General features: G+C 44.6%; 1 protein-coding gene across 2 annotated transcripts in view; it reads right to left on the bottom strand.

Moving 5' to 3' along the window:
• Positions 1-174: 174 nt before the first annotated feature.
• NSG1 (neuronal vesicle trafficking associated 1) overlaps positions 175-26,417 on the bottom strand; it is a 61,666-nt gene continuing 35,423 nt past the window's right edge. For both annotated transcript variants that reach the window (XM_075569476.1, XM_075569470.1), the window contains exon 5: positions 175-3,807. In XM_075569476.1, the coding sequence (XP_075425591.1) occupies positions 3,607-3,807 (201 nt within the window). In that variant the 3' untranslated portion in view covers positions 175-3,606. The remainder of the gene's footprint in view (positions 3,808-26,417) is intronic.

Genomic DNA, 26,417 nt, shown 5'->3' with positions numbered 1-26,417 from the left:
TGCCTTTAAGTCTTGCTACATCTGTTTATTTGAGTTGTTTGTTTGTATGTCAGGAGCACAAACGAATTCACTCAGTATTCATCTTTAATAAACCAAATGATTGTATTGATGAGTTCTCAAAGCCAAAGAATAAGGTGAAATGTTTAATATGAAATCAAATAGCTGGACAACGTGTGTTTTATGCAGCTTTTAATTTTTTTCTCAAACTAGCAGGTCTGATGCTTCAAATAGAATACAATTGTGTTTTGGCACACAGTTTATTGCTAAAGGACCATTGAGTGATGAAGGTGTTAAGCATGGAGGCACTTTCCCCTCTTGTTTCCTATATCATACCATCACTATATTCCATGTCATTGTCTTTATAATGCACACTTCCGCCATCTTTTGAAATCAAGAGGCAATGTAAATTAACATTTCCTGCAATGTGTTATTTTTCACTTTTTTTTATTTAGTATTAAAGAAAAAGAACTGAAACTTTCAACATTCACTGGGGAGGGAAACTCACATTCAATCAGCATGAGAATAAAAAGAATGCAAACCATACACCTACGTTCTTTAAACAAGCTCGATTTCCGCAACAGACAAGAGTTTGAACAGTGTTTGTGACTGAAGTAATAAATATTTCTAGAAATTAGTGAAGGAAATCTGGAAATACAAATTAGCTGTGGCTGCAGGAATGTAAGATCAATCGAGTTTGACTTCTAGATGGCAGGATATCGATTTGCAAACTACAATGTACCACGACGAGACAGCAGTGTGACATTGACCAGCGTTGGGTGATGTATAAGTTCATGTGGTCTTTCTCCTGCTGTTGTGGTTTTTTTTTATTTATTAGAACTGGCAGGATCATGAATAAAGTGTGTGTGTGTGTATATGTGTATATATATATATGTATATGTGTATATATATATATATATATATGTGTATATATATATATATATATATATATATATATATATGTGTATATATATACATATATATTTTTTTTTATATATCGGTTATGAATTAGGTCAATATATATTCCAAAATTTCTTTTACATAAAAATTCCATCCAAATAGTTTACTGGTTGAGATTTTTGTAATTTTTTTTCCCCCTCTAGTTTTGCATTGTTGCAAATAGATACAAGACTATCTATAAATCTCTTCCACTAATTGTAAATGTTGACTTTTTTTTTTGCACTGGTGCAAAAATGGAAATGATACTTGTATATTCCACTCGTAAATTCCTGTCACTATTTGTATGTGTTATTAAATGTAAATAATGCATGTTAATCGATGTATTAGTGATGGAAGGGTTTGCGTTTCAGAATCTTCAAGCTCTACAGGGGTTAAGAAACCTACAACAATTGTATTGCATCACATCAGGATAGCAAAGCATTGTAAGGAGGGGGGTAGTGGTTGGCATAATAATAATAATAATAATAGGTTGTACATTTAAAATAGTTGATTACAATACAAAATAACACAGAGAATAAACAGAACACACCCTTTCCCTTGTAAAACATACAAAAACAACACAGTGTATTTACTTCCTAAAGCAAAGGATCAAGTCTACCAGAACTGTCTGAATGACCTGTGACACTTGTATACATTTTCTATGAAGGACATTGTGTGCCTCAGCAACTCAAGCATTTAACAATTCATTTTAAAATGTCTTCATTAAATATGTCTGCGTACAGTTTTATTTATGCCTAGCGTGAATGTGCTCCAGGGACCTGAAAGCCGCTTTGGAAATGCACTGCGTGTTGACCGTATATATGCGAAACAAAAGCATGGACGGTGTCGTCTCTTTCTATCACTATATACTGTAACAATTAGTTTGTTCTCTGCAGAGTGTAATACTTATTATTGGACCAGTACAAAGAAAATACTTCTATGCTGCTGTGGATGAACCTTTCAGATCTCTTGGGCTCCTCATTTGGAGGCGACAGCAAAGTTTCCAAAAAGAGAATTCTAATGGCATCCAGTATTTTGCATATCGGTGACATTGAAAACAAGTTAATGTTAGATTTATCAGTAGCCACTTTATAATTTGTAGGTCCACTAATCGGTATTACTGCCTGTAAAACAATGCAAACTGGTTACGAAAAAAACTACGCTGTACAAGTCAGTAGAGAAGTAGAAGTGTTAAATGGGAAAACAAAATCATATTTTCCTATATTCCTACCAAACCTACATTTAATGCACGGTCGAGAGACCTTCTTTTCTGGTAAATGTAACAGTTATACACTACAGGATTCCACGCTCACCTGGTAGCCTCAGTACTGGATACTTAACGTATACAGACTCATTTAGGCCTATTGATTCCAGTTTTCAGTGTTCATTTTTTAATTTATTTTTTTAAATTAGTGTTTTTCTTTTTTCAGTGTTTTCATTTTGAAAACAAATTGGTGTAATCGGTGTTAACAATGGGGGGAAAAGTGGTGATTAACATCTTACTAGTGTACTTTTTTCAAGTTTCAATATTTCCCTTGTGTGTCATACCTCTGACTGCGGTGCTACAAAGAGTGGATCCCAATAGGTAAACGATGCATAATTTCCTATTGACATTAACCAGAAGACAAAATCAAAAGTGGTCACCCCCATTTATTCCATTTTTTTTCCTCCATTAGTAGTGATAGTTGCCAATATATGTTCTACTTTTGAGTACATATCACCACAATGAGTCAAAACTCATACATGGAATATCCGGATCCCTGAAACGTGTCACAGACTGATCACAGAATTACAACAAAAAAAAGCTACTTAAATTTGAAAAGCTACTTTACATTGAAAAGGAAAAAAAAGTGTTTTTTTATTGCACACACTTTGTTTTGTTTCTAAGACCCACACCTATGATCCATTTGGGGGAGGTCAGTGTGACACGTCCATTAATAAAGAGGTGTCTTATGTCTGGCATTCCTAAAAAGCATTGGGGATTGGTTTACTTTTCTCAACTCCTGGAATGCCATAGAATTCAACATACGAATTCAAATTATTCACATTTTCAGAAATGTTTATTTCTAAACTACTAGATCTAGTTACAGCTCTTGGCAATTACAGGAGATAATTAGTTATGGACACTTGTAGTTCATTCAAAAAAAAAAATCTTTTTTTTTTTTGCATCTGCAAAATAGAGCAAAAGTGTCCGGTTTGTTTCGTTTGCAGTAAAGAGCTGCAGTGTAAATAGTTCTGCAATCATCAAATGACCCTCGGTGTTTTATTTCAGAACGTATTAGATACAAAACCAAACATTGTGTTAATTCCTCAACACCGTCATCTAAATCACTGCAGTGTTTTAATCAAATGGCTGATATGAAAAATGAAACCCAATAAAATAAGTTTCATTTGTATGAAATTATTTAACAGAAGTATAATGGGATGGCTGATATGCCGGACTTGATGTACCCATGAATGACCTGTACAGTCATGTATGCACAGCAATACCAGGAAACAGAAGCGTTTTTTTTGTTTGTTTTTTTTTTACCATAAATACAAGTGATCTTTAAATTATTCTTAACCACTTAGCTGCTGGAGAGGCAGAGAAGGGGTTAACGATGATTAAAGTTCCTTTTGAGTCCCCTGGTTGCATTCGCGTAACATATTGCAAGTGATGTGCCCGTCCAGCTAAGCAGACTTCTGAGAAGCTTCGGTCTCCTGTTCTGAGAGTTTCTCTTCTGACAGGACGGTCATCCATGGCGATACCGAGCGCGTGATGGTTTGCTTGGCCAGGTTGTAGTGATTTATGACTGTATAAAATTTCCCTTGCGCGCTGGGATCTTGTTCAGTGTAGTAGTTATCCAGAGCTGCAGGAACGCATCGGTTGTTCTGCAAAGAAATAAATAAAATCAATACTGATATATAAAATCCATTTAAAATGAAGCTACTTTCATTAAATAACTGTGCCCAAAGCAGTAGTACTGGTGTTGTAGTAGACACAAAGCTATAGAGCATGTAAAAGTAGGTTGAGTCCCAACACCAGCTCCCTGGGCAACTCACTTTATTTATTGTTTGCGTCTCAGGCAGGGAATCCATGTTCAGCGTTGCGTAGACCGAATTAGTGTAATTGGGACAGGCTATTCAGACAAAGGCATTTACATCTTGTACAAATTAATATTTTAGCTGTGCTAGTGTACACAGCACAGTATACAGTATATGAACACTGTATATATAAATCAATTGAAAATGCTATATATTCACAAATGAAAAGTATTATGTTGTGTATTTAAAAAAAATAAAAAAGCATAATGTGGTTGATTATATATATATATATATATATATATATATATATATATATATATATATATATATATAAAATCATCCACATTATGCTTTTTTTTTTATATATATATATATATATATATATATATATATATATACACATACACACACACACACACACACACACACACACACATCTGAGCACTATGCTTATGTTATAGCATGCTACTTCTACAGTACCTCAGAAGGACGTCCCTGCTGATTAGCACATTTTAACATTTACAATGATCAAAAGCTACAGGAAAGCAGTTGGAATTAGCCAAGGATACCAAGAACACTTTGTTTTAAACTTTTTCAGTGGTAAAACTATCTAGTATACGTATGGTATATTTTGAATGTAATCGTTTAGGGGTTAAAAAGGTGGCTGTCATAGCCCACTAAAAGTGATATGTGGGGTTTAGTAGGTCATAAATTCTAATCGAATACTACTCTGGCAGCATCAAAGTTTGTGAATAATCGCTGGTACATTCCAGAGAAAGGTGACCCACAGGGTAAGCTCCAGTGAAGGTCTTTATTAAAAATGAGAATATCCTGTGATGTCAACCTCTGCATAATAAAAGTTACAAATCTGACATTGTGTCACTGAAGGGCATGTTCTGACATCACACGCTGAGGTAATAAGGGACAGATATTCATTTGCTGCTCAAATTTAGGATTAAGATGGATATATTTAATCTTGTCGCGTCTGCCATGAGTGCGTGAGTGTATTAATAGCTCACGTGGGTAAGTATTACAGAAGTGAAATTATGAGTGTGTATCTACTGAGAAAAAGTTTTAAAATGCCAGTTGTAAAGGTTTTTTTTTACTCTGTTGTAAAACTGCCAATCTAACAGACGATTTACGATGGGGGTGGGCTTATGCTGTTTCCATGAGGAAAGAGTGTATTTAAGTCTGGGAAAAGATTATGAAAATTAGATTTAACCAGAGGAGTGTTTTGGACAAAACACGTGATATCCCATCTCCTACACCAGTGACCTTGCTGGGTGCAAACATATGACATATGGTGATGTATAGGTTTTCTTTTGTTATCCTTTTTATTTTGAGAAACTGTTATGCTTTTTTGTAACTCTGTTCTTGTAATAGTTTTTTCTTTAATCTAAACACTGTATTTTTATATATATTAAAACATTTAATAAGTAATGCTTTGGATTCTGAATGAACTGTTGCACGCTCTGGGTTCCCTGAAGGACCACCCAGGAAGTGACATCATCTAGTACAGCGGTGCGCAAACTGTGGGGCGCGACCCCCAGGGGGGGCGCGACACTGCCGACGGGGGGCGCGGGGTTTACAGAGGCCCCGCGCGCTTCCCGAAGGCACTTAAATTAAGTGCCGGGGGAGCTGCAGGGCCTCTGTAAACCTAACTTACCGTGGCTCCGGCGGCTTCCTCCCTGTGTTGCCATGGCAACGCGGCGTCAAAATGACGCTGCGAGGTCATGTGACGTCACATTGCTATGGCAACGTGACGTCATTACGCCGGAGCGCGGGTAAGTTGGGGTTGGGAGGGGGGCGCGGGAGTGGGGACAGCCGGCAGGGGGGCGCAGGGAAAAAAGTTTGCGCCCCCTGATCTAGTAGACGTGCTGAAGTATGGAGGATCAGAGGATAGTGTACTTTTTCAACATTTATTTATCCACAAATAATTTAAAATTCAATATCCATGTGTGAAAAAGTATATGAACTTTTAGATTCAGTACCTGGAGGCACCCCATGAGCAGCAATGACTTCAACTACGCATTTCCTGTAACTTCTGGTCAGTCTCACATCGGTTTTGAGGAATTTTGGTACATTTCCATTACAGACCTGCTTCAACTCAGCAACATTTCAGGGCTTCTTTGCATGGACAGCTCACTTCAGGTTCTGCCACAACATTGTGATGGGTTTTAGGTCTAAAACGTGGAATTTCTTATTCTGCTGCCATTCTTTTGTAGGTCTGCTTGTTTGTTTTTAAGATCATTTTCTTGCTGCATGACCCACTATTGGTTGAGCTTCAACTCATGGATGGATGGCCTCACATTCTCCTCTAGAATCTTCTAATACAATGCAGAATTCATGGTTGTGTAAATAAGTCATCCAGGTCCTGAGGCAACAAAGCAGCCCCAAACCATCACACACCCACCACCATCCTCTGTTTGAACGCAGTGTTTGGTTTTTGCCAAACACAAAGTTTCCCAACGAGGCCAAAAAGTTCTACCTTTGACTTGTCTGTTCAGAGAACATTGTTCCAGAAGTCTTGTGAATCATCTATGTGCTTTTTGGCGAACTTCAGACAGACAGCAATGTTATTTTTTAGAGAGCAGAGGTTTCCTACAGGCTATCCTTCTATGAACACCATTCTTGTTCAGTCTTTTTCTGATAGTTGAGTCATGACCACTCACATTAGCCACAGCGAGAGTGGCAGATCCTAGGTTGTTACTCTGGGGTTCTTTATGACTTCCTGGATGATTTGCCAGTTTGTTTTTGGAGAGATTTTGGTAGGATGACTGCTCCTGGGTAGAGTGACTGTAGTCTTGAACTTTCTCTATTTGTCTGACAGTGCATTGGTGGAGCCCAAAATCCTTAGAAATGGTTTTGTACCCTATTCTAGACTGATAAACATAAATAACTGCTTTTTTGGAGGTCTTCAGAGATTTCTTTTGATCGTTTCATGACGTGTTTCCACACACCTGCAAGTTTATGATCTTTTATATAGGGTGGGGCCCCCCAAATTCACCCCTGAAGATCTACCTAATTATTTAAACACCTGATTCTAATCCCCGTTAATTTAGCTGATAAAACCAGTTTCATTTACTTTTGCACATACCCTGACTCGTAATTACTAATTTGTCTAAGACATAATTTTTTTAAAAAGACATGGAATTGGTTAATATAAACCCTATTGGTTATTTCAGAAAAGACTAGTTTTGATTCAAGAAGGTTATCATGGAAAAACAATTGCATTTCCATAATTATCATTGGGGTTCACAAACTCTCTCACCACTGTATGTTATAAACATTTTTGCTCTATAGTATGTAGAGGTAGAGGTATGCCAGTAATTTTAGAGAAGGGTTAGCTTTAGGTACTTATTGTATTATCTAGCCATATCCTGTTGTAAGTAAAGTTTGAGTGCTGCAAGGGTTAAGGTGAGTATAAATATCTCATGACGGAGCCACCATTTCAGCACCTATCTGAAGCCCCTGAGGAAGTGAGAGAGCTTCACGAAACGCGTAGTGTGAATCAACGTCGGCTTTGGTTCCCTTAAGGACCACCCAGGAAGTGACATCATCTAGTAGACACGCTGAAGCATGGAGGATCAGAGGATAGCGTAGGTACCAGGGAGAAACGGAGTACACTGTGTGTGGCTTATCTCCAGAGGTCTGCTGGGTTCCATATTAAATGCCAGATAGGGTTTGATGGGCTTTTAGCAGGAAGTGCAAATTTGAGTGAATTCATTTAAAAAAAAATTGTAAACACAGTTGTCTCGGTTTGCTCTTCAATTTTTTTAGTTAAATTGAGCATACAGGAAGCTAGGGAAATCTCCCTGAAGGAGCAGCACCAGCAATTCTCTACATCTACATCCAGACACTGGACTTTGACCTATTCAAAGCTATATGTTTTGACATTCTTCTATATACCTCTATATATATTCTACACTCTGTTTCCTGATTACATGTGGATTTACAGTTGGAATATTGATATTTTTTCTATATCAGTATTCTTAAACTATTTTATGCCTAAGTAACATTTATATTTTGTGGTGTATATATACTTTCTCTCAGCTGTGTTTGGGTCGAGCGCAAATTGGAAAGAGCACATTTTATGATTACGGCAGTGTGTATAGTGCTGGTGCAAGGTTAGCCAACTACAATATGAAAAAGTGGCCCTCTTTATGCAATATAAACTTCCCTAAGGACACCTGTCTTCTCTCAAGGAAACCATGAGCATGTTTTTCTCCCACTATAATATCAAATCATGTGTTGCTGAGACAGTACTTAAAAGTTAGGTGAATACATTCCTCTAACAAATACTTGGTGAGTCTGCAGTTAGGACCAGATTTAACTGACAGTGCTACATTTAAAAGGTTAGAATTGGGAGACTAAAGCAGTATTAACTTGTTTAAAAAAAAAAAGTTGGAGCCAGGTGGTACCATAGAGCTGAACTCTGTTCTGTTCAGCTCAGGAGGACATCCAGGGTTCTTGAGATACTTTCCTACCAAATTACGGGAGTCTCCGCCCCTCCAGAGGAACAAAATGACCATTCAAATCTTCTGGCTAATCTGTTGTGGCTTCCGATAGGGCAGCCATTTAACTCCCATGGAGAAACCAGGAAGTAATGCTGGTAACTTTGCCCGTAAGTATCTCAGGAACTAAGAGGTCCCCGGAACTGAAAATAACGTGGTTAAAAATACATTTTTTGTGGCACTGCTGCTCTACACATGGCTGCCGTTAGTGTGACGATATGGGGAATAAGGCTCTTATAATAAAAGGTGTAGGCCCTATGATCTGGATGAATATACAGGGTTGTCCTATTGTGGCTCATCTGGCCAAATGTATTATGTGAACCTGTATTACATTGAAAATGTTAATGTGCTTGTGAAACTGTATTTGTTTGTTCCCTGGGCATGCTAGGCTGGTAATACACGTACCCAGCCTACATGCCCAGAGTTTCGGGTTTAGTTGGTTCCACAAGGGGGGGGGGGGGGTTGGTATAATGGAGTGTGTGTGATGGGCCAAACTCCTATCTGGGAGCCATTGTCTGCCCAGACAGAGAGGTGCCTATCTTATGAAGAGATGAGATGTCAGCATTGAGATCATGGGCAGGTAGACGCTGTTCTCCTTAGCTGGTTTGTAATTTCTGCCCTCCTTGCCTCAGCCTCCCCGTCACACCCCCAGGCCGGATTGGTCAACATGGGCCAATCACAGCATGATGGCTCGCCTAACACAGCATCTGAGTTGTGATTGGTTGCTGCCCTGTTCTCCATGATTTCATATGGTGGTGGGGGAATCTAGAAAAGAGGCAGCATATCTCCGCTCTGGAGAACTTGCTGAGGCCAACGTGTAGATGGATTAAGCAGTGTACTCTGAAGTTGTGCAAGAGAAACCCAAGACTAGGCAGCCTGCCTTTCTGAAGCAGGAGATTTAAACTTGCCTGCCTGCGACTTGCAGCCAGTGTTACCTGGAGTTCCCGATACTCAACAGGAGCGGAACCTGTGCCGGGTAAGCTATTTCAGTGGTGCTGGGCAACTAGGATTACTAGGATTCACCATTAAACCCCTGTTTGGAGTGAGTATAGCTCTGTAGGTGATATTGTGTTGTGTCTGCTGTCTCTGGTCACAATAAATATATGGTTATTTGATTCTGTATCCTGTCTGGTGCTTTATTCTGTGAAAGAGCTGTGGCCTCCCGTGACAGTTAGTTCTATTTGATCCAAAGATGAAATGCACCTTTAACTGCTACAGACATTTTTACAGAAATTTCATATGGCACATATATACGTTTCATACCTCATACTTTTCGACTATGGATATCTAATAAATAGAACACCCCTTCCCACAGGTATATCTAAAATTGGGATGGGCAAATCCAGTCCTCCAGCACCACAAACAGATAAGGTTTTCAGGCTATCCCTGCTTCAGCACAGGTGGCTCAGGCAATGATTGAGCCACCTGTGCTGAAGCAGGGATAGCGTGAAAACCTGACCTGTTAGTGGCCCTTGGACTGGAATTGGCCAACCTTGCTCTAGTCCCGCCTATCTCATGGGTTTCTGGTGCCTGTCGGCATACGACCATTGAGTATCAAACGTATACTATAGCTGGGTGCTTTGTATATATGATTCGGATATCTCCTTGCCTTTAAAAAAAAATAAAAAGCATGAAAGACTGCTGCTATCCATTACCTTTTGGATTCATAACGTGTGCATGCTAATGAACTGCCTTGAATATTGCTTCAGCAACTTTAGAAATATGATTAATTGGACCTCATACTGCAAAGACATTTCTGCTGACTTTGATGGATTAGACTGCAGGGGAGCGCAAACGTTTGCTGCTGCGCCCCCCTGTCTTCCGTTCCCCAGCTCTCGCGCGCACCCCCACCTTGTATCGGCGTCAAAATACACTGCGGGGTCATGTGACGTCACATCACATGACCTGCGGCGTAATTTAGGGCCTCTACAACCGCCCGCACCCCACCTCCAGAAAAATCTGGCGCGAACCCCTGGATTAGTCGTTGTAAGCAATGCGAGATGGACACACTGAAAGTATCAGATCCAGCAAGATCCATGAAAACTGATATACTGCGTTAGAAGAAAAAATATTTTCACGTCTGTAAACCTAGTTTATTAATTAAACGGTGCTCAAATTACATTAGTGAGTGGCATTACTGTGTGCAAAACCTATACTGCTTCTTGATAAAAGGAGGTTTTCTGTCTAACTTACCAGTATCCTTTGGGCATCTCTCTTACAGAGTCAAAGTTTTGTAGCTTGTAGAGGTGTTCCCTTATGTTTCCCTGTGCAGGTGATGTGATTGTCAATATTCATCCCTGGGGCAGACCCTAATTGTATTCCTTTCAATTGCTCTTTGCAGAATTGTGTCTACTTGGTGCATCATTCAGGACATGAATTTAGTCTCTAGTGAGGTTGCTGTTAGAACACATACGAGTAGGATCCAATTACTGGAGTATTTCTCAGTAATGACAATTGTCAGTCATATGAGCTGAAAAAATTACCTGTAGGGTTCTTCAAAAATCTGAATTCAAAGGCCCAAGTCCTTTGTTCTGGTTCTTTAAAGCCCAAGTTTACTTCTGCACGTCTGTTTTTGAAAACCATTACCCAGTAAAGTATCTTCCGTAATGACTGGTATTACCAAGGATTAGTTAGTCAGGACTTGCACTGTAAATAGCAAATACTTGTTAACTCATAGAAATGCATTTTAATTTGCATTAATGAGTTGCAGGTTTATTTATTTATTTTTCAAATGTATTTGTTTAGACTATAACACTTTATATATAAACATCATTAGTCCTATGCCTGTAGTATATTTGCTTATTCAAGTAAGCGTAATGAGATCAAAGTCTATTCTATAAGAATCCAAATGATAGTAAATTGTCACATAAAATCCATGCGAGGAAAGATTAACTTTGCTGTAAATGTGGAGCCCCGGAGCAAAGAAGATTGAATGGGGCCGTGAAGATTATACTTAAGATGTTAAGAAGGAGGACAACATCGGCAAATCCGTTGTATTTCATTAGATCCGGTTTCACTGTATATCATGCAGTAAGAGAAGAAATGGCCAAACACACGGTTAATGTAACATTTGAAACATTGGGTCTCAGGGCCTTACCCCGAGATGGAAATTTAGTGTGTACAAGCATCCTCAGTTTTCCTTACTTATATCTACTGCGAAAATAGTTTTACCTCTAAATAGTTTGTATTTTAACGCTGTAGCAACAAACTACAGGAGAGGTGTAGAAGATCTAGCACAGGTTAGTTAGACCCACTATGGCCCAAATCCACAGAGCTCTGTTAAGTGATGTAACGTTAGCCGAACTTAACGTCACATTAACGCCTTAACATGTATTTTCAATGGACATTAAAAGCAGCAGTCCAAGCTGTCGGTTTTTTTGTTTGTTTTTATTTTGTTTTCCCTTTAATACGTGCATCAATACAATCCACACAATGATAAATAATTAGCTAAGTTGCAGATCGATCCATTCTCCTGTGATCGACCGGCCAAGATTCGTCTCGGGGGTTCACTAAATGGGTGTCAGTGCAGCAGGAGAGGACCAAAGATGCAAAGTTCTGTGGGGAAGATCATGTGACCGGGCAGTCACTAGATACTATTGGTGCACTGCTAGAGAGAGGGAAGGGCTCAAAAAGGGGTGTGCCAGAGCCTGTTTCCGAAGAGGATGGGGATGTGACTTTGTAAATGGTTGATATAGAAACAAATACTTGTTACATTATAATACATTAAAAATGTCATTCAGAGTTGTTGCATTTAAAATAAAAAAAAACAAGTATTTTCTCATAGTACACAACAGATTTAAAAAATAAAGAAAACACATGTAGGATATTGCTTGGTCTGCAGTTTTAACATACCGTTAAGTCATGTTTTCTCTCATAAAGAGCATAGCGTTACCTAGAATGAACAGGGAAGATAACCTCGTGCAAATGATGCATTACCATAACCGCGCATCACTAAAGACTGTTAGAATGAATACGAGAAGCAACGGTACATTAATTCTGTGATCAAGTAATACCCCGGAGGAAGTGGGAGAAGTCCCATGAAACGCGTAGGGTGAGTGAGACAAGCTTGGTTGAGCAGCTAGTCAACGGAAGGGCGACTTCATGTGACTCCAGAAAGCGGACAGAGGGAATCTCCTGGCAATGAGAATGTCAGGCAATATCCCCAGCACTTCATGCACTCATCTTTTATTTAATCACATAAGAAGATTTTGCTGCACTCTAAACCAGCGGTGCACAAACTGGGGGGCGTGACCCCCAGGGGGGGGCGAGACTGCCTGCGGGGGGGGCGCGGGGTTTATAGAGGCCCCGCGCGCTTCCCGAAGGCACTTAAATTAAGTGCCGGCGGAGCTGCAGGGCCTCTGTAAGCCTTTACTTACCTTGGCTCCGGCGGCTTCCTTCCCGCGTCACCATGGCAATGTGTCATCATGACGCCGGAGGTAAGTGGGGGTGAGGGGGGGCGCGGGAGATTGGAGACCGTCTGCAGGGGGGCGCAGGGAAAAAAGTTTGTGCCCCCCTGCTCTAAACCAAAAATATGTGAGATCCTTAAAATTAAGTTCATTTTATTAGAAACTAGATTAAAAAAAAAAAAAAAGTAGGTGAAGGAAGTCCAAAAATACAACATTTAAAAACCCCAGTCCTGGAAAAGTCAGTTAAAGGAGCAATCCAAGCAGGCACATTTTTTTATATTGGATTGGAGGGGTCTTCTGAGCTGAACCCCATACATTTTGGCTCCCGGGACCTCCTGATTCCAGAGATACAGACCTCCGTAGGGGGTGCTGGTATGTCTTGTTTTAAAAGCTCCGAAGTCATGTGGGCCGCCGCACCGGATGATGTCACGGCTTCCTATTGGCCCGTAGGACGCGGGAGTTTTTAAAAAGCGTTCAACAAGTGATCCAGCTACCGGCACCCCGTATAGAGGTAATTATCTCTGGAAGCAGGGAGTCCCTGGAGTTGAAATTAATGGGGTTCAGCTGAGAAGACCCATTGTTTCAATCCTAAGTTAAAAATAATAATAATAACAATTTGCGCACTTGGATTGCCTCTTTAAGTAGTTGGGTAAAACAATATAGTAACCAAACTAATAAAATCACTGTGCTGCTGCCATAAGTATCAAATGTTGATTTACTTAGCAATATCCACTTGAGGTTGGAATTTTTCTTATTTGATTAACTATCTAGATCAGTTATTCTAAAGTTTTTTGGTTAAGGAACCCTATTATTACATTGCAAAATTCTACAGAACCCCATCCCTCTCCAATAGTGCGTCTGAGAACCGATACATTGTAAGGAACCCCAACGCTCTCAAATAGCGCGTCTGATGAGATCCGATGCATTGTAAGGAACCCCAAGCCTCTCTTATAACGAGTCAGAGACCAGATGCATTGTAAGGAACCCCAACCCTCTCTAATAGCGCGTCTGAGATCAGGGAACCCAAGTGTTCCTAGTGAGCTCAGTTGAAAAACACCGACCTATGATGCACCTTAACCATTTCACTTATATCTGATAAATTGCCGATCAAGAGTTGCCCTGTGTTTTTATGCACTTGTCTCTTACTGATTAATTTTGTTTTACCTAAAATAAGTTGGTGATAAAAGTTTATTTTTAATCAATTTCATTTATTAGATAATGCACTAAACTAAAATACAAGAGATGGGCAAATGCATAAAGGGAATTAAACAAAACCACGCCTCCGTTTATACAGTATAGAATTACTGATGAAGTAAAGAATTATCATGGGGGCTGGGCTTTAGTGATCAAAATCTTCATTGCTGATGCAGCAGAAGAATTCAAAATGTAGATGAGCCCTCTACATATACATATGGTCACATCCTAATCAATAATAGGATCAGAGTCACAAACCGTAGGTGTTATTAAAAACAGGTTAAAAAAAGGTGACTAGCCACTGGGAGCTGTAAGCGGTATTAAACAAATGTTGCTGTACACAACAAGGGAGACCTACTGTTAATAAAGCTCCGGATATGGAAAGCAGTGGCCGTGCTAGAAGAGCTGACGGAGCACAGCTAGTATACAGAGACCGTAGGGCTATTTTATAATCCCAGACCAAAGTATGGCTATCTTATATCAGATGACACTGCTAATTTAAACCTCAGTGATTCTAATATTTCAAATGAGGTAAGTAGCAACTGCAAGCTGCGACATAGCTATCTAGTAACCCTTCAATAGGCACATATAGAGAGAGAGAGAGAGGGAGGAATATATAAAGAGGAGAAAGTGGGTCAAGGACCCTAGTGCAGAGATCTGTCTAAACACTACCCCTCTCATATGGTATGTCTAGACGGGAACCGGAGGCAGCGGGGAGCAGGAGACGCCGTGAGTGTTTCAGCATGGCCGTCTCTCACTAACGAAGCGTGTCGTCACACACGAAACGTACGTTGGTGCTCGACAGTACTGACGTCACGACGTCAGCGAACAGCTCCGGGAGCTAAGACAGCAGGGTCCAGTGAGAGACGGCCACGCTTTATGTGCTGGACCATCTCTTGTATTTATTTTAGTACATTATCCAATAAAAGTTTTCTTTTAGTCCATTTCATCCATCACCAACTAATTTTGTATTATTTATCAGTGTGCAACACTTTGTGGGGTTTTCTTTGTGTTTTCTCGCAATTAACCCATCACAACTGTTAGCACCTACTTTAACTACTGCAGCTGAGCGAGAGTTTCTAGTGTTCCTACTCCAGGACAATAATTGTGTTTTCTATACCTAAAATGAGCATTACTCTTATCCAGACACTGAAAGAAGAGCTTATGTTGTCTGTCACTGGGTGTAACACCACAGTTAGGCATCATTTAAATAATGTAGCGTTATTTCCCGGCATTATTTAAGCAAAAGTGCTCTTTCAGGGTCCGGATAGGAGCAACGCCAAGACTGGTGCTAAACGCGACATTATGCTACAATAATGTGATGTTAAGTCTATGCAAATTAGACTTTGAACGTTTATTTTTCCTTTAATTATTTTTTAGGATACCATGTTAACTCAGGGAATATAATGTCTGTTCGTGTTTCAGCTAATGTCATGTTAGGAGTCCTGATTAACACAGCTTTGTGGATCTAGTCCTTAAAGTCAACGTGAAATAATTGAACAGAATTAATATTATCACTTGATTGATTTATATATATATATATATATATATATATATATATATATATATATATATATATATATATATATATATATATAAGAGAGGAGAGAGCGCACGCCCCATAGTATAAAACCGTAAATTTATTGATGGGAAGGGGGAGGGAGGGGGAGAAAATGCACTCACAAAGGTACAAGAATAAAAAGCATTTCGTGATTATATCATCACCATCCGGTATCTGTGCTTGAATCAGAAGTCCCTCGATCTCAAGGATGAAGGATCCACGATCTATCAGGATGTCCAGGGTGTGTGGATAAAACCGCAAACAGTTCCAGAGATCCCAGAAAATGTCTTTGTGCTGGAAGGCCTCTGTGATGTTTTGGCGCTCAAACCGGCCTGTTCTTGCGCATCCGTGATGACGTAATGTCTCTGCGTGTTGCGTAATGACGCTCCCTGACGCGTTTCGTCACACACAGGTGACTTTTTCAAAGGGCCACCTGATAGATCGTGGATCCTTCATCCTTGAGATCGAGGGACTTCTGATTCAAGCACAGATACCGGATGGTGGTGATATAATCACGAAATGCTTTTTATTCTTGTACCTTTGTGAGTGCATTTTCTCCCCCTCCCTCCCCCTTCCCATCAATAAATTTACGGTTTTATACTATGGGGCGTGCGCTCTCTCTCCTCTCTCTCTCTCTTCTACAGATTCCTTACGGATGTGGTTAATCCCCTCGAGAGCGGACGGAGACCCCTGCTACCAGCATCAATTATTCCATTGTTGGACATTTTTCCAAAGGACTGGTTTTACCCTTTTCTTTAATATTATTTTTATTTTTGTTTATTTTGGCTAATCACTGTTTGTTGTTAAAATAGGTTGTGTATTCACATTTAAAATACTTTATTTATTTATATACACAGGCACTTTTACATTTTTGATATACATCAATATATATATAATTATTTTCACTTTATTCATTCTATTTAATACCCTTAAGGCGCTGCTTTATTGTTTTTTCGTTTGTCCATATATATATATATATATATATATATATATATATATAGCAAGAATATTAAATAAGTTAACATTTCCATAAACCTCTATAGCTTAAGGAAAAAGGGAACAAAATCACATTTAAAACTTAATATGTCTCATTATAATGTGTACAACAAGTAACTACTCCCTAGATCAGCAGTGTGCAAACTGGAGGGGGGGGGGGGCGGTTGCAGAGGCGCCGCGCTCTTCCCCAAGGCATTTCATTTAATGCCGGGGGATCGCGAGGCCTCTGCAACACTCCACTTACCTTGATTCAGCCGGCTGTGTGATGCGGCGCCATGGCAACCGCCATGACGTCACATAACCCGTCGCCATGACACCGCAGGGTCATTGTGTGACATGGCGCATACCGGAAGGCAAGGTAGGGGGGGCGCGAGCACCGGGGGGGGAATCAGCATGAATAGTCTGCGCACCTATGCCCTAGATCAGGGGTGAGCATACTTTTTATTCTGAGCCCCCCTTTTCATCCATGGAATTTCTCGCCCTCCCCCCTGCCTGATGTAATCAATCACATGAAAAAAAACCTTTATTAAACAGTATACAATGTAAATACAAATATGTCTAAATACTTATTTTAACAGCTCGTGCTTGCAAAATTAGGCTGATATCACCAACTCTCCAAGCACGAGCACAGGGTGTCCTGCTTAATTTTGCAAGCACGAGCGGGGGGGGCATGAATCGGGGCTATTTTTGTGTGTGCGTGTGTGCACATTGACTGCTGCTGAGCACGCTTCAAAGTCAATTTTGGTTGTCACCCGAAGCGCCAAGCTTTGGAGACCTTACGCCCCCCAGTTTGCGCACCGCTGCATTTAATCACAACACACATACACACAATCAAAACACAGCACACATTCTCAATCACAACACACACAAACACTAATATCACAACACACACACACACACACACACAATCACAACCAACACAGACACAACATACACACAAAACATACAATCAATCACAACCAACACAGACACAACACACACATACTTACAACACACACAACACACTCAATCACAACACACTCAATCACAACCAACACAGGTACCACACACACACACACACACACAGACACCACACACACAACACAGACAGACAGACACAACACATAATCATAAGTCACACACTTTCACCTGGGGGATGAAATACTACTGTAAGCCTGCTCCTGTCCCCCATGCTGCTGAAAACTGGGACGGGTAACACAGGAGGAGGAGGGGATGTCTGTGTGCAGGGAAGCAAGGCCCCGCCCCCTCTGCAAGACACAGCAGAGAAGCAGCCTCAATACGGAGCTTCTGGCCGCCCTTGCACAGCTCTGCCCGCCTCCAGGTTTCCCCGCACGCAGCCTGCGCCCCCCCCCCCCCTAAATAATCTTGTGCCCTCCCAAAGGTGCACGCCTCCCAGTTTGCGCACCGCTGCCCTAGATCACAAACTGGTACCAATGCAAAAGAAAAAATCACACATTGATAAAGTGATAGAACTGCAATACAAAATAATGCGCTTTACTCGCAGATTGCCTTAAAGTAGCCGTTCTGCTCGCTTTTTTTTCTTCTTTCTTTAAAGCCTCCCTCTCCCAGGGAACTAACACTTTTCTGAGGCAGGTTTGGGTTGCTGTATTTTTTATTCTTTTTTCCCCACACATGCTCTATGCTGGGTGCATTTATTTGCTTTTTCTATATGAATAGCATTGAAAAAGGTATACGAGCACTGTACAGAGAGCGATTGTGTGTGGGTGAAGCTACATGGAAATGGCTATTAACACGAGGTTGAGTTGTGATACCTGCATCGGTGCTTGGTGAATCTCCCCCGTACAGTGTAAAAACTCTGCACCAGCCACACTTTGTATTGGCACACACTGTAGAAATCTGCCATGCGCTCCAGGTATAGATGGAATGAAACAGGATATGTGTGGTCAGTATGAATCAGATGGGGAGAGAGTAATTGGGGAGCATAATCAAATAGGCGACATCCAAGGGGAGGAGCCTGTCTCTTTCTGTGACACTTTGTATTGGGACCATTCTTTTTCTGCATACAATGGAAATAATTTTAAATGAAACACATACATATGTAGCCATATATCTCCTGGCAGCTAAACTCTCTGCCCTAGTACCACAAGTCCTGGTAAGAGCAGGGTTAAACCCCTCTCACATGGCCTAGTATGTGATCCTCATCCTTCAAATAATACTTTTTTGCAGTTTCCAAGCAGGTGACTGAAAACCGTTGGAGTCCTCTGCCGGGAGAGGGGGAGGATAGGGAGGTGGGCTTACTCTGGTGATCCTGCCCAGTTGCTGGGGTTTAGGAGTGTGGCACACCCCTGTTATAAACGTTGGCTCCCATGCAAATGTGTGGAGTGAGTTCTGGTGTCTGAAAGTGTTCTGTTCTACCCTGTGTGTAGTTTGTGTTCCTGACTTGCCTATGAGGGAAGTTTAGACTAGCCTAGGGGCTTCAAGCCCCCGGGGTGATTAGTTCTGCCCTGGCCAGGGAAGGGATGGTACCCCTGGGCTGGAATACCTGCAGAAAGGGACCTGTAGGAGAGTTCTTGAGGAGGGGAAGAGAGTGACAGAGGGGGGGGGGGACCTTGTGACTGGAGGGGGTTAACCAGGCCAATAATAAAGGTATTATGCCCGGCTGGTTAACCCTAATCCCTGTTGAGACTGAAGGGGTTAAACTGTATTGTTCCCATCATATCGTGTTTTACCCTACCCTACCTTTTTTGGCCCTATTTTGCAGCTAGAGAAGCTAGCCGCTGCTGAATGAACTATTTGCGAATTATATTTGTGACACAAGGGGGAGCCCCTAGCGCTGAACCAAGCTCTAAGTGAAGAAGCTTGCCTTTGCATGGGTGGATGCTGTGAAGTAAAGGGATTACTTCCTAAGCCGTAGACCTCAAAACCGCAAAGTCAATTGGATAAGTGGTTTGCGGTCTAGCTGAAGTGCTTTCTGGTCAAAATGTATCCACCGGTCTCGTTAGCCACTTAAGCTGAACATATTGGCATGGGAACTACGTTAAAGCGCAGACCACATCACAGCCCGTCCATTGAAGTGGCTAACTTGCGCTAGGAGTGAGCAAGCAATCTAATTTTTGGATACCAGGTAGCTGAAGAAATACGACACACATACATATTTATTTTATATTGTTTATATAGGTAGAAACCACATATAAAAAATAAAGTGTGTTTCAGTGCTGGTTTTAAATGTAAAGACTGGAAACTTTTCCTGTCAGCCCAGTAATAAATCCTTTAACATGTAAAAAGTTAAGGATGAATGTGCTGAGGGATTTCTCATCTCCGTACTTCCAAGGCACCCTGCAGAGTTGGTGCCTCAGTGTCTATGAGAAGTTCGGAGTTGAAAAGCCGCAGAGATCCTAGGTGTTAGGGTGGCCTGGATGTTGTTAATTGCCCAATAACGGTGGGAAGTATGGGCACTTCACACTTGGTGGCCAAACCCCAGACTTAATGTCGCCAGGTAAGGGGTTGGACCCGGTATGCTAAGGAGCTCAGGTGTGAGGTTAGCACATGCTCCGTGCAAACCAGGAAGCAACTTCTGCCCTCTATACAAGGTACTGGCAAGTCGGGGATAGGTGGGAGAAATGTTCCCAAGGGCGGGATTGGTTGTGTATGTTAGGTAGAGGACCTTAACCCTATAAAAATGCCTGCTGCCCAAGACCAGTCATTCCATCTGAAGATTTCATCGGATTCACCAAGTTCCAGCGTCAGCGGTTCCGGAGTGTGAGTGGTTAATTATATCGTAAACAAGGATCGTGCCCCTCTCCTGAAATTCGTTAGAGCTAAGGGTTTCCGAACTAACCCTGTAAGGACTGAACAAACTTTTTTCTTTTTGCGGAGATATAGGGATGGCAACTTGTGCCCCTAGCCAGGAACAGTTACCCAGATCAATTTGCGCACCCACTTACATACGTGCAGGGGTGCCCAGAGACTTTGTTTCGTTCCAAGGACATTTGATTTCGTTCCCTGTACCCAGTAAGTGTTTTATTAAGTGTAATTGTGCAAGATTTTTGTGTTTGTCTGAAAATAAGTAAATTACAATTTATTTTACTCATCTTGTGTGCTCAGTACAGAATCACGGTATTAATGTGTGCATAAGTCTTGGTCTCCCGTGACAGGCTTTTAAAACATTTTTGATGGGGGGCCAAAATTGTAATTACACCACTGATTACTGGTAGGTCACTATGTTGTGCATCTTATTCGGTGGAAGTGACGATCTCCATTTGTGATTGCATGTTGTTAAATGGTCTGAGATTAAACAACAAGGGTGACATCATTCAGGAGAGGAGGAAATCTGCACTGCAGTGACAAATGTTTAATTTCTTAGTTCTACCCATCCTCCTCCTATCCTTTTTGCTCTCAAAGTATTTGTGCAATTCATCGCCAGATCCTCTGACAAGGAGGGTATTGACAACACACTAAATAGGCTACAAGAAATAAGCAAAATACCAGTACAGCCTAATCTATACAGCTGGAACTGGCTAATACACTTGAGGTCATAACGGCATGTGTTGTAGATGTAGAAAGAGCCAGATCATTGATCTCTGTTTCCTCTCTGACTCATTCAGCTTTCCCATACAGAAGTAGAAATGTATAAAAACTGGAAAAACAAGATGATGCAACTTACAGCTGTGTATGAATAACGAAGGCATAACACACACTTGTATCTACTTATCTGTTCAGGATTCAAGTACATGGGTAGCAGCAACACCACCCACTCAGTACACAACACGTACTTCAATCTGACTTTGAGACTTGAAAATTGGATTTCCCAAAACAAACTGTTTTTAAACACTGACAAAACTGTAACAATGGTATTTGGGACCACGGCTACATTTTTAAAGCTTCCAATGAATGAGCTCCAGATCAGAACCAACACTAATGCCATCCTAGCCCCTGTTACTAGATTCAAATATTTGGGCATATGGTTTAACTCCCATTTAACATTTGGGATGCACATTGATAACCTGACATCCAAAACCTATGCCAAACTAGGGGTACTTTATAGGAACAAATCCTCCCTAAGTCTGCTGGTCAGAAAGCGTATCGCACAGCAGATGCTAATGCCAATTATCGACTATGGGGACATATTATATGGCACGGCACCCCAAACCCACCTTAGCAAACTTGATACCCTCTACAATTCAATATGCTTTTTTGTTCTCCAATGCAACTTCAACACATATCACTGCGAAATGCTGAAAGAACTAGGTTGGTCATCACTTGAGTCTAGGCGCAAACTTCATCTCTCCTGTCTTGACTTCAAATACTTTCTTGTCAAGCTACCCAGCTATCTGAACATGCTCCTCACCCCTACCACATGCAGCACTTATCTGAGATCTGACACAGAAAGACTGTTCATGGTCCCACGGTTCAACAAAGTATCTGGCCGCTCATCCTTCTCTTACCGTGCACCCCAAAACTGGAACAATCTACCGGAAACTCTCACAGCCACCACAAGTCTAAGTTCTTTCAAAACTAAAGCGGTCTGAGATTTTAATCTGGTCTGTAACGGTTACATACGCCTATAATATATATTATCTCTTACTGTGCATGGAAAGTCTTGTATATAATGTAGTAGCTGAGAGACCCGGCGTTGCCCAGGATGTAAATGCGTAATAGGGGGGGGGGGGAAAGGGGAGCGGAGGGGGGGGGGAAAGGGGAGCGGAGGGGGGGGGAACGGGGAGCGGAGGGGGGGGGGAAGGGGAGCGGAGGGGGGGGGAAGGGGAGCGGAGGGGGGGGGAAATGGAGCGGAGGGGGGGGGGAAGGGGAGCGGAGGGGGGGGAAGGGGAGCGGAGGGGGGGGAAGGGGAGCGGAGGGGGGGGGAAAGGGGAGAAGGGGGGGAAAGGGGAGCGGAAGGGGGGAAAGGGGAGCGGAGGGGGGGAAAGGGGAACAGAGGGGGGGAAAGGGGAGCGGAGGGGGGGGGGAAAGGGGAGCGGAGGGGGGGGGAAAGGGGAGCGGAGGGGGGGGGGAAAGGGGAGCGGATAGGGGGGGAAAGGGGAGCGGAGGGGGGGGAAAGGGGAGCGGAGGGGGGGGAAAGGGGAGCGGAGGGGGGGGGAAAGGGGAGCGGAGGGGGGGGGGGAAAGGGGAGCGGAGGGGGGGGGGGGAAAGGGGAGCGGAGGGGGGGGAAAGGGGAGCAGAGGGGGGGGGAAAGGGGAGCGGAGGGGGGGGGAAAGGGGAGCGGAGGGGGGGGGGAAAGGGGAGCGGAGGGGGGGGGGGGAAAGGGGAGCGGAGGGGGGGGGGGAAAGGGGAGCGGAGGGGGGGGGGGGGAAAGGGGAGCGGAGGGGGGGGAAAGGGGAGCGGAGGGGGGGGAAAGGGGGAGCGGAGGGGGGTGGGAAGGGGGAGCGGAGGGGGGGAAGGGGGAGCGGAGGGGGGGAAGGGGGAGCGGAGGGGGGGAAAGGGGAGCGGAGGGGGGGAAAGGGGAGCGGAGGGGGGAAAGGGGAGCGGAGGGGGGAAAGGGGAGCGGAGGGGGGGGAAGGGGGAGCGGAGGGGGGGAAGGGGGAGCGGAGGGGGGGAAGGGGGAGCGGAGGGGGGGGGAAGGGGGAGCGGAGGGGGGGGAAGGGGGAGCGGAGGGGGGGGAAGGGGGAGCGGAGGGGGGGAGGGGGGAGGGGAGCGGGGGGGGAAGGCGGAGTGGGGGCGGAAGGGGGAGTGGGGGGGGAAAGGGGAGGGGGGAGGAGAAAAGAGGAGGGGGGAAAGGGGAGGGGGGAAAGGGGAGGGGGGAAAGGGGAGGGGGGAAAGGGGAGGGGGGGAAAGGGGAGTGGGGAGGGGGGAAAGGGGAGTGGGGAGGGGGGAAAGGGGAGAGGGGAAAGGGGAGTGGGGAGGGGGGAAAGGGGAGTGGGGGGGGAAAGGGGAGTGGGAGGGGGGAAAGGGGAGTGGGGGGTAAGGGGAGTGGGGGGAAGGGGAGTGGGAGGGGGAAAGGGGAGTGGGGGGAAAGGGGAGTGGGGGGAAGGGGAGTGGGGGGGAAAGGGGAGTGGGGGGAAAGGGGAGTGGGGGGGGGGGGAAGGGGAGTGGGGGGGGAAAGGGGAGTGGGGGGGGAAAGGGGAGTGGGGGGGGAAAGGGGAGTGGGGGGGTAAAGGGGAGTGGGGGGGGGTAAAGGGGAGTGGGGGGGGTAAAGGGGAGTGGGGGGCGGAAAGGGGAGTGGGGGGGGGAAAAGGGGAGTGCGGGGGAAAAGGGGAGTGGGGGGGAAAAGGAGAGTGGGGGGGAAAAGGGGAGTGGGGGGGAAAAGGGGAGTGGGGGGGAAAAGGGGAGTGGGGGGGAAAAGGGGAGTGGGGGGGAAAAGGGGAGTGGGGGGGAAGGGGAGTGGGGGGGAAAAGGGGAGTGGGGGGGGAAAGGGGAGTGGGGGGGAAAGGGGAGTGGGGGGGAAAAGGGGAGTGGGGGGGGAAAGGGGAGTTGGGGGGAAAGGGGAGTGGGAAGGGGAGTGAGAGGGGGAGTGGGGGGGGTGTGGGGGGGAGTGGGGGGGGAGTGGGGGGGAGCGGGGGGGGAAAGGGGAGTGGGAGTGGGAGTGGGGGGGGGGGAAAGGGGAGTGGGGGGGGGGGAAGGGGAGTGGGGGGTGGGAAAGGGGAGTGGGGGGGGAAAGGGGAGTGGGGGGGGGGAAGGACGGGAGTGGGGGGTGGAAGGACGGGAGTGGGGGGGGGGAGGACGGGAGTGGGGGGGGGGAAGGACGGGAGTGGGGGGGGGAAGGACGGGAGTGGGGGGGGGAAGGACGGGAGTGGGGGGGGGGAAGGACGGGAGTGGGGGGGAAGGACGGGAGTGGGGGAGGGGGAAGGACAGGAGTGGGGGGGGGGAAGGACGGGAGTGGGGGGGGGAAGGGACGGGAGTGGTGGGGGGAGGAGGGGAGTGGGGGGGGAAGGAGGGGAGTGGGGGGGAAGGAGGGGAGTGGGGGGGGGAAGGAGGGGAGTGGGGGTGGGAAAGGAGGGGAGTGGGGGGTGGGAAAGGAGGGGAGTGGAGGGGGGGAAAGGGGAGGGGGGGGTGGAGAGCAGGGGGCATATGTATTGTCATAATTTATGTATGTGCATGCCCTCTCCCCCCCTTCCAGGCGTCCGTTCCCCCGCTGTCTCGGCGGCTGGCTGGCCGCTCCCCCTTCTTGGTTCCCCGATGGCTCTGGGCTCGCTCTTCGCTCCCGCGTTCCCCGTGACTCGGGGCTCGCTCCCCCGTTCCCTGTGACTCGGGGCTCGCTTCCCCGTTCCCTGTGACTCGGGGCTCGCTCCCCCGTTCCCCGTTCCCCGTGACTCGCTCCCCCGTGACGCGCTCCCCCGTTCCCCATGACGCGCTCCCCCCCCCTGCGATCGCTTGGTCCCCCGATGTGTCGGACTGAGGCGCGTGCAGGCGGCGGCTGCAGGTAGCGCGTGCATATGTGGGCCTGTGTGGGCCTGGGGCCTGGCCTGTGTGGGCCTGTGGCGCGAGGCTGAAATAGGTGAGTTACTGGTGCCATCAGTTGAGGCGGGACGCGCAGTGGTGTGACTTACCTGGGCGGGCGGGCGGACGGTGTGTTTGTGTGTGTGTGTGTGTGTGTGTGTTGTGTGTCCTTTGGCCCGTCACTCCGCCTCAGGCCAATGAGAGGTGTGCGGGGGCGGGCGGGCGGGCCAAGGGACCAATGAGATTTCCCCTAGGGACAGAGGCCATGCAGACAGGCATACAGTGCTTTCACAAATATAGTATAAGATAACCTTGCTCACTTAATGTAACTATGTATTTGTAACTATGTATCTGTCATCATAACTCTATGCCCAGGACATACTTGAATACGAGAGGTAACTCTCAATGTATTACTTCCTGGTAAAACATTTTATAAATAAATAAGAAGACCAATAGCACTTTTACAGGACATACGATATTTTGTGTTTGTTTTCCTCTTTCATCAAGTTCATATACTTTATTACAAAATACATTACTTATATGTATAGATAGGTGAGATGGAAATACACTTGTGCATAGAAAGGCACACACCTTAAATACCTGGGAAATATGCCAATTTAAGTCTTCTGAATATACTTTGCATATTCTAATTAGCATATTTCCCAGTTCCCGTGTGTTCTCTTCACGTGTTGCATGAAGGTGTTTTTGGGGTGGAATATAAGCAAACTCTAGCAAAGGAGTCTCTCTCATGCAGTCAGAATGACTGAGCCACTAATTGAGCCAGCTGTGCTGAAGTAGGGATATCCTGAAAACGTGCCCTTAAGGACTGGAGTTGGACACCCCTGTATCATGTATCTCTTACTGCCCAAAGATAGAATTAGATGCTTTTGGCTGGTTTAAAAGAGGCAGCTCAAGTGGCACTTAAAACAAAAAAACAATATTTTTTTAGTTTTAATATATGCAGCCTTTGATTACCTAAACTGCCAATTGATTCGTTCACCCTTGATCGATAAGCAAAGATCCTGCTTCCCAGGGTTTACTAAATGACTGGCTTTCAGTTCCAATCAATCCTTTAGTCAGTGTAACTCAGCAGATACAATATATCCTTCTATTATTAAGGTAACATTATCTACTAGTGATGTACCGAGTACCCGGTCATTACCTGGTACCCGGCACTTTTTCCGATACCCGGACCGGGTAATTTCCGTTCTGCTCTGCTCCCTCTTGGAGAACGGCAGGAGCAGAGCAGCAGAACACTTACAGAAACAATTACATGCAGCCGGCATCGGAGGGGGAGGAAGACCGATGCGGAGGGTGAGGAGGACCATGGCGACATCGTGTGAGGAGCGGCAAACATCCTGGTGGCGGTGAGAGCAGAGGACGTCATTGTTGAGCCGGTGGGAGCAGTGGAACACATCCTATCACAGTTGATGC

The sequence above is a fragment of the Ascaphus truei genome, chromosome 1 (genome assembly GCF_040206685.1).
Source record: "Ascaphus truei isolate aAscTru1 chromosome 1, aAscTru1.hap1, whole genome shotgun sequence".
NCBI lineage: Eukaryota > Metazoa > Chordata > Amphibia > Anura > Ascaphidae > Ascaphus > Ascaphus truei.
Note: the sequence above shows the minus strand (reverse complement) of the source record. Positions and strands in the feature narration are given on the sequence as shown.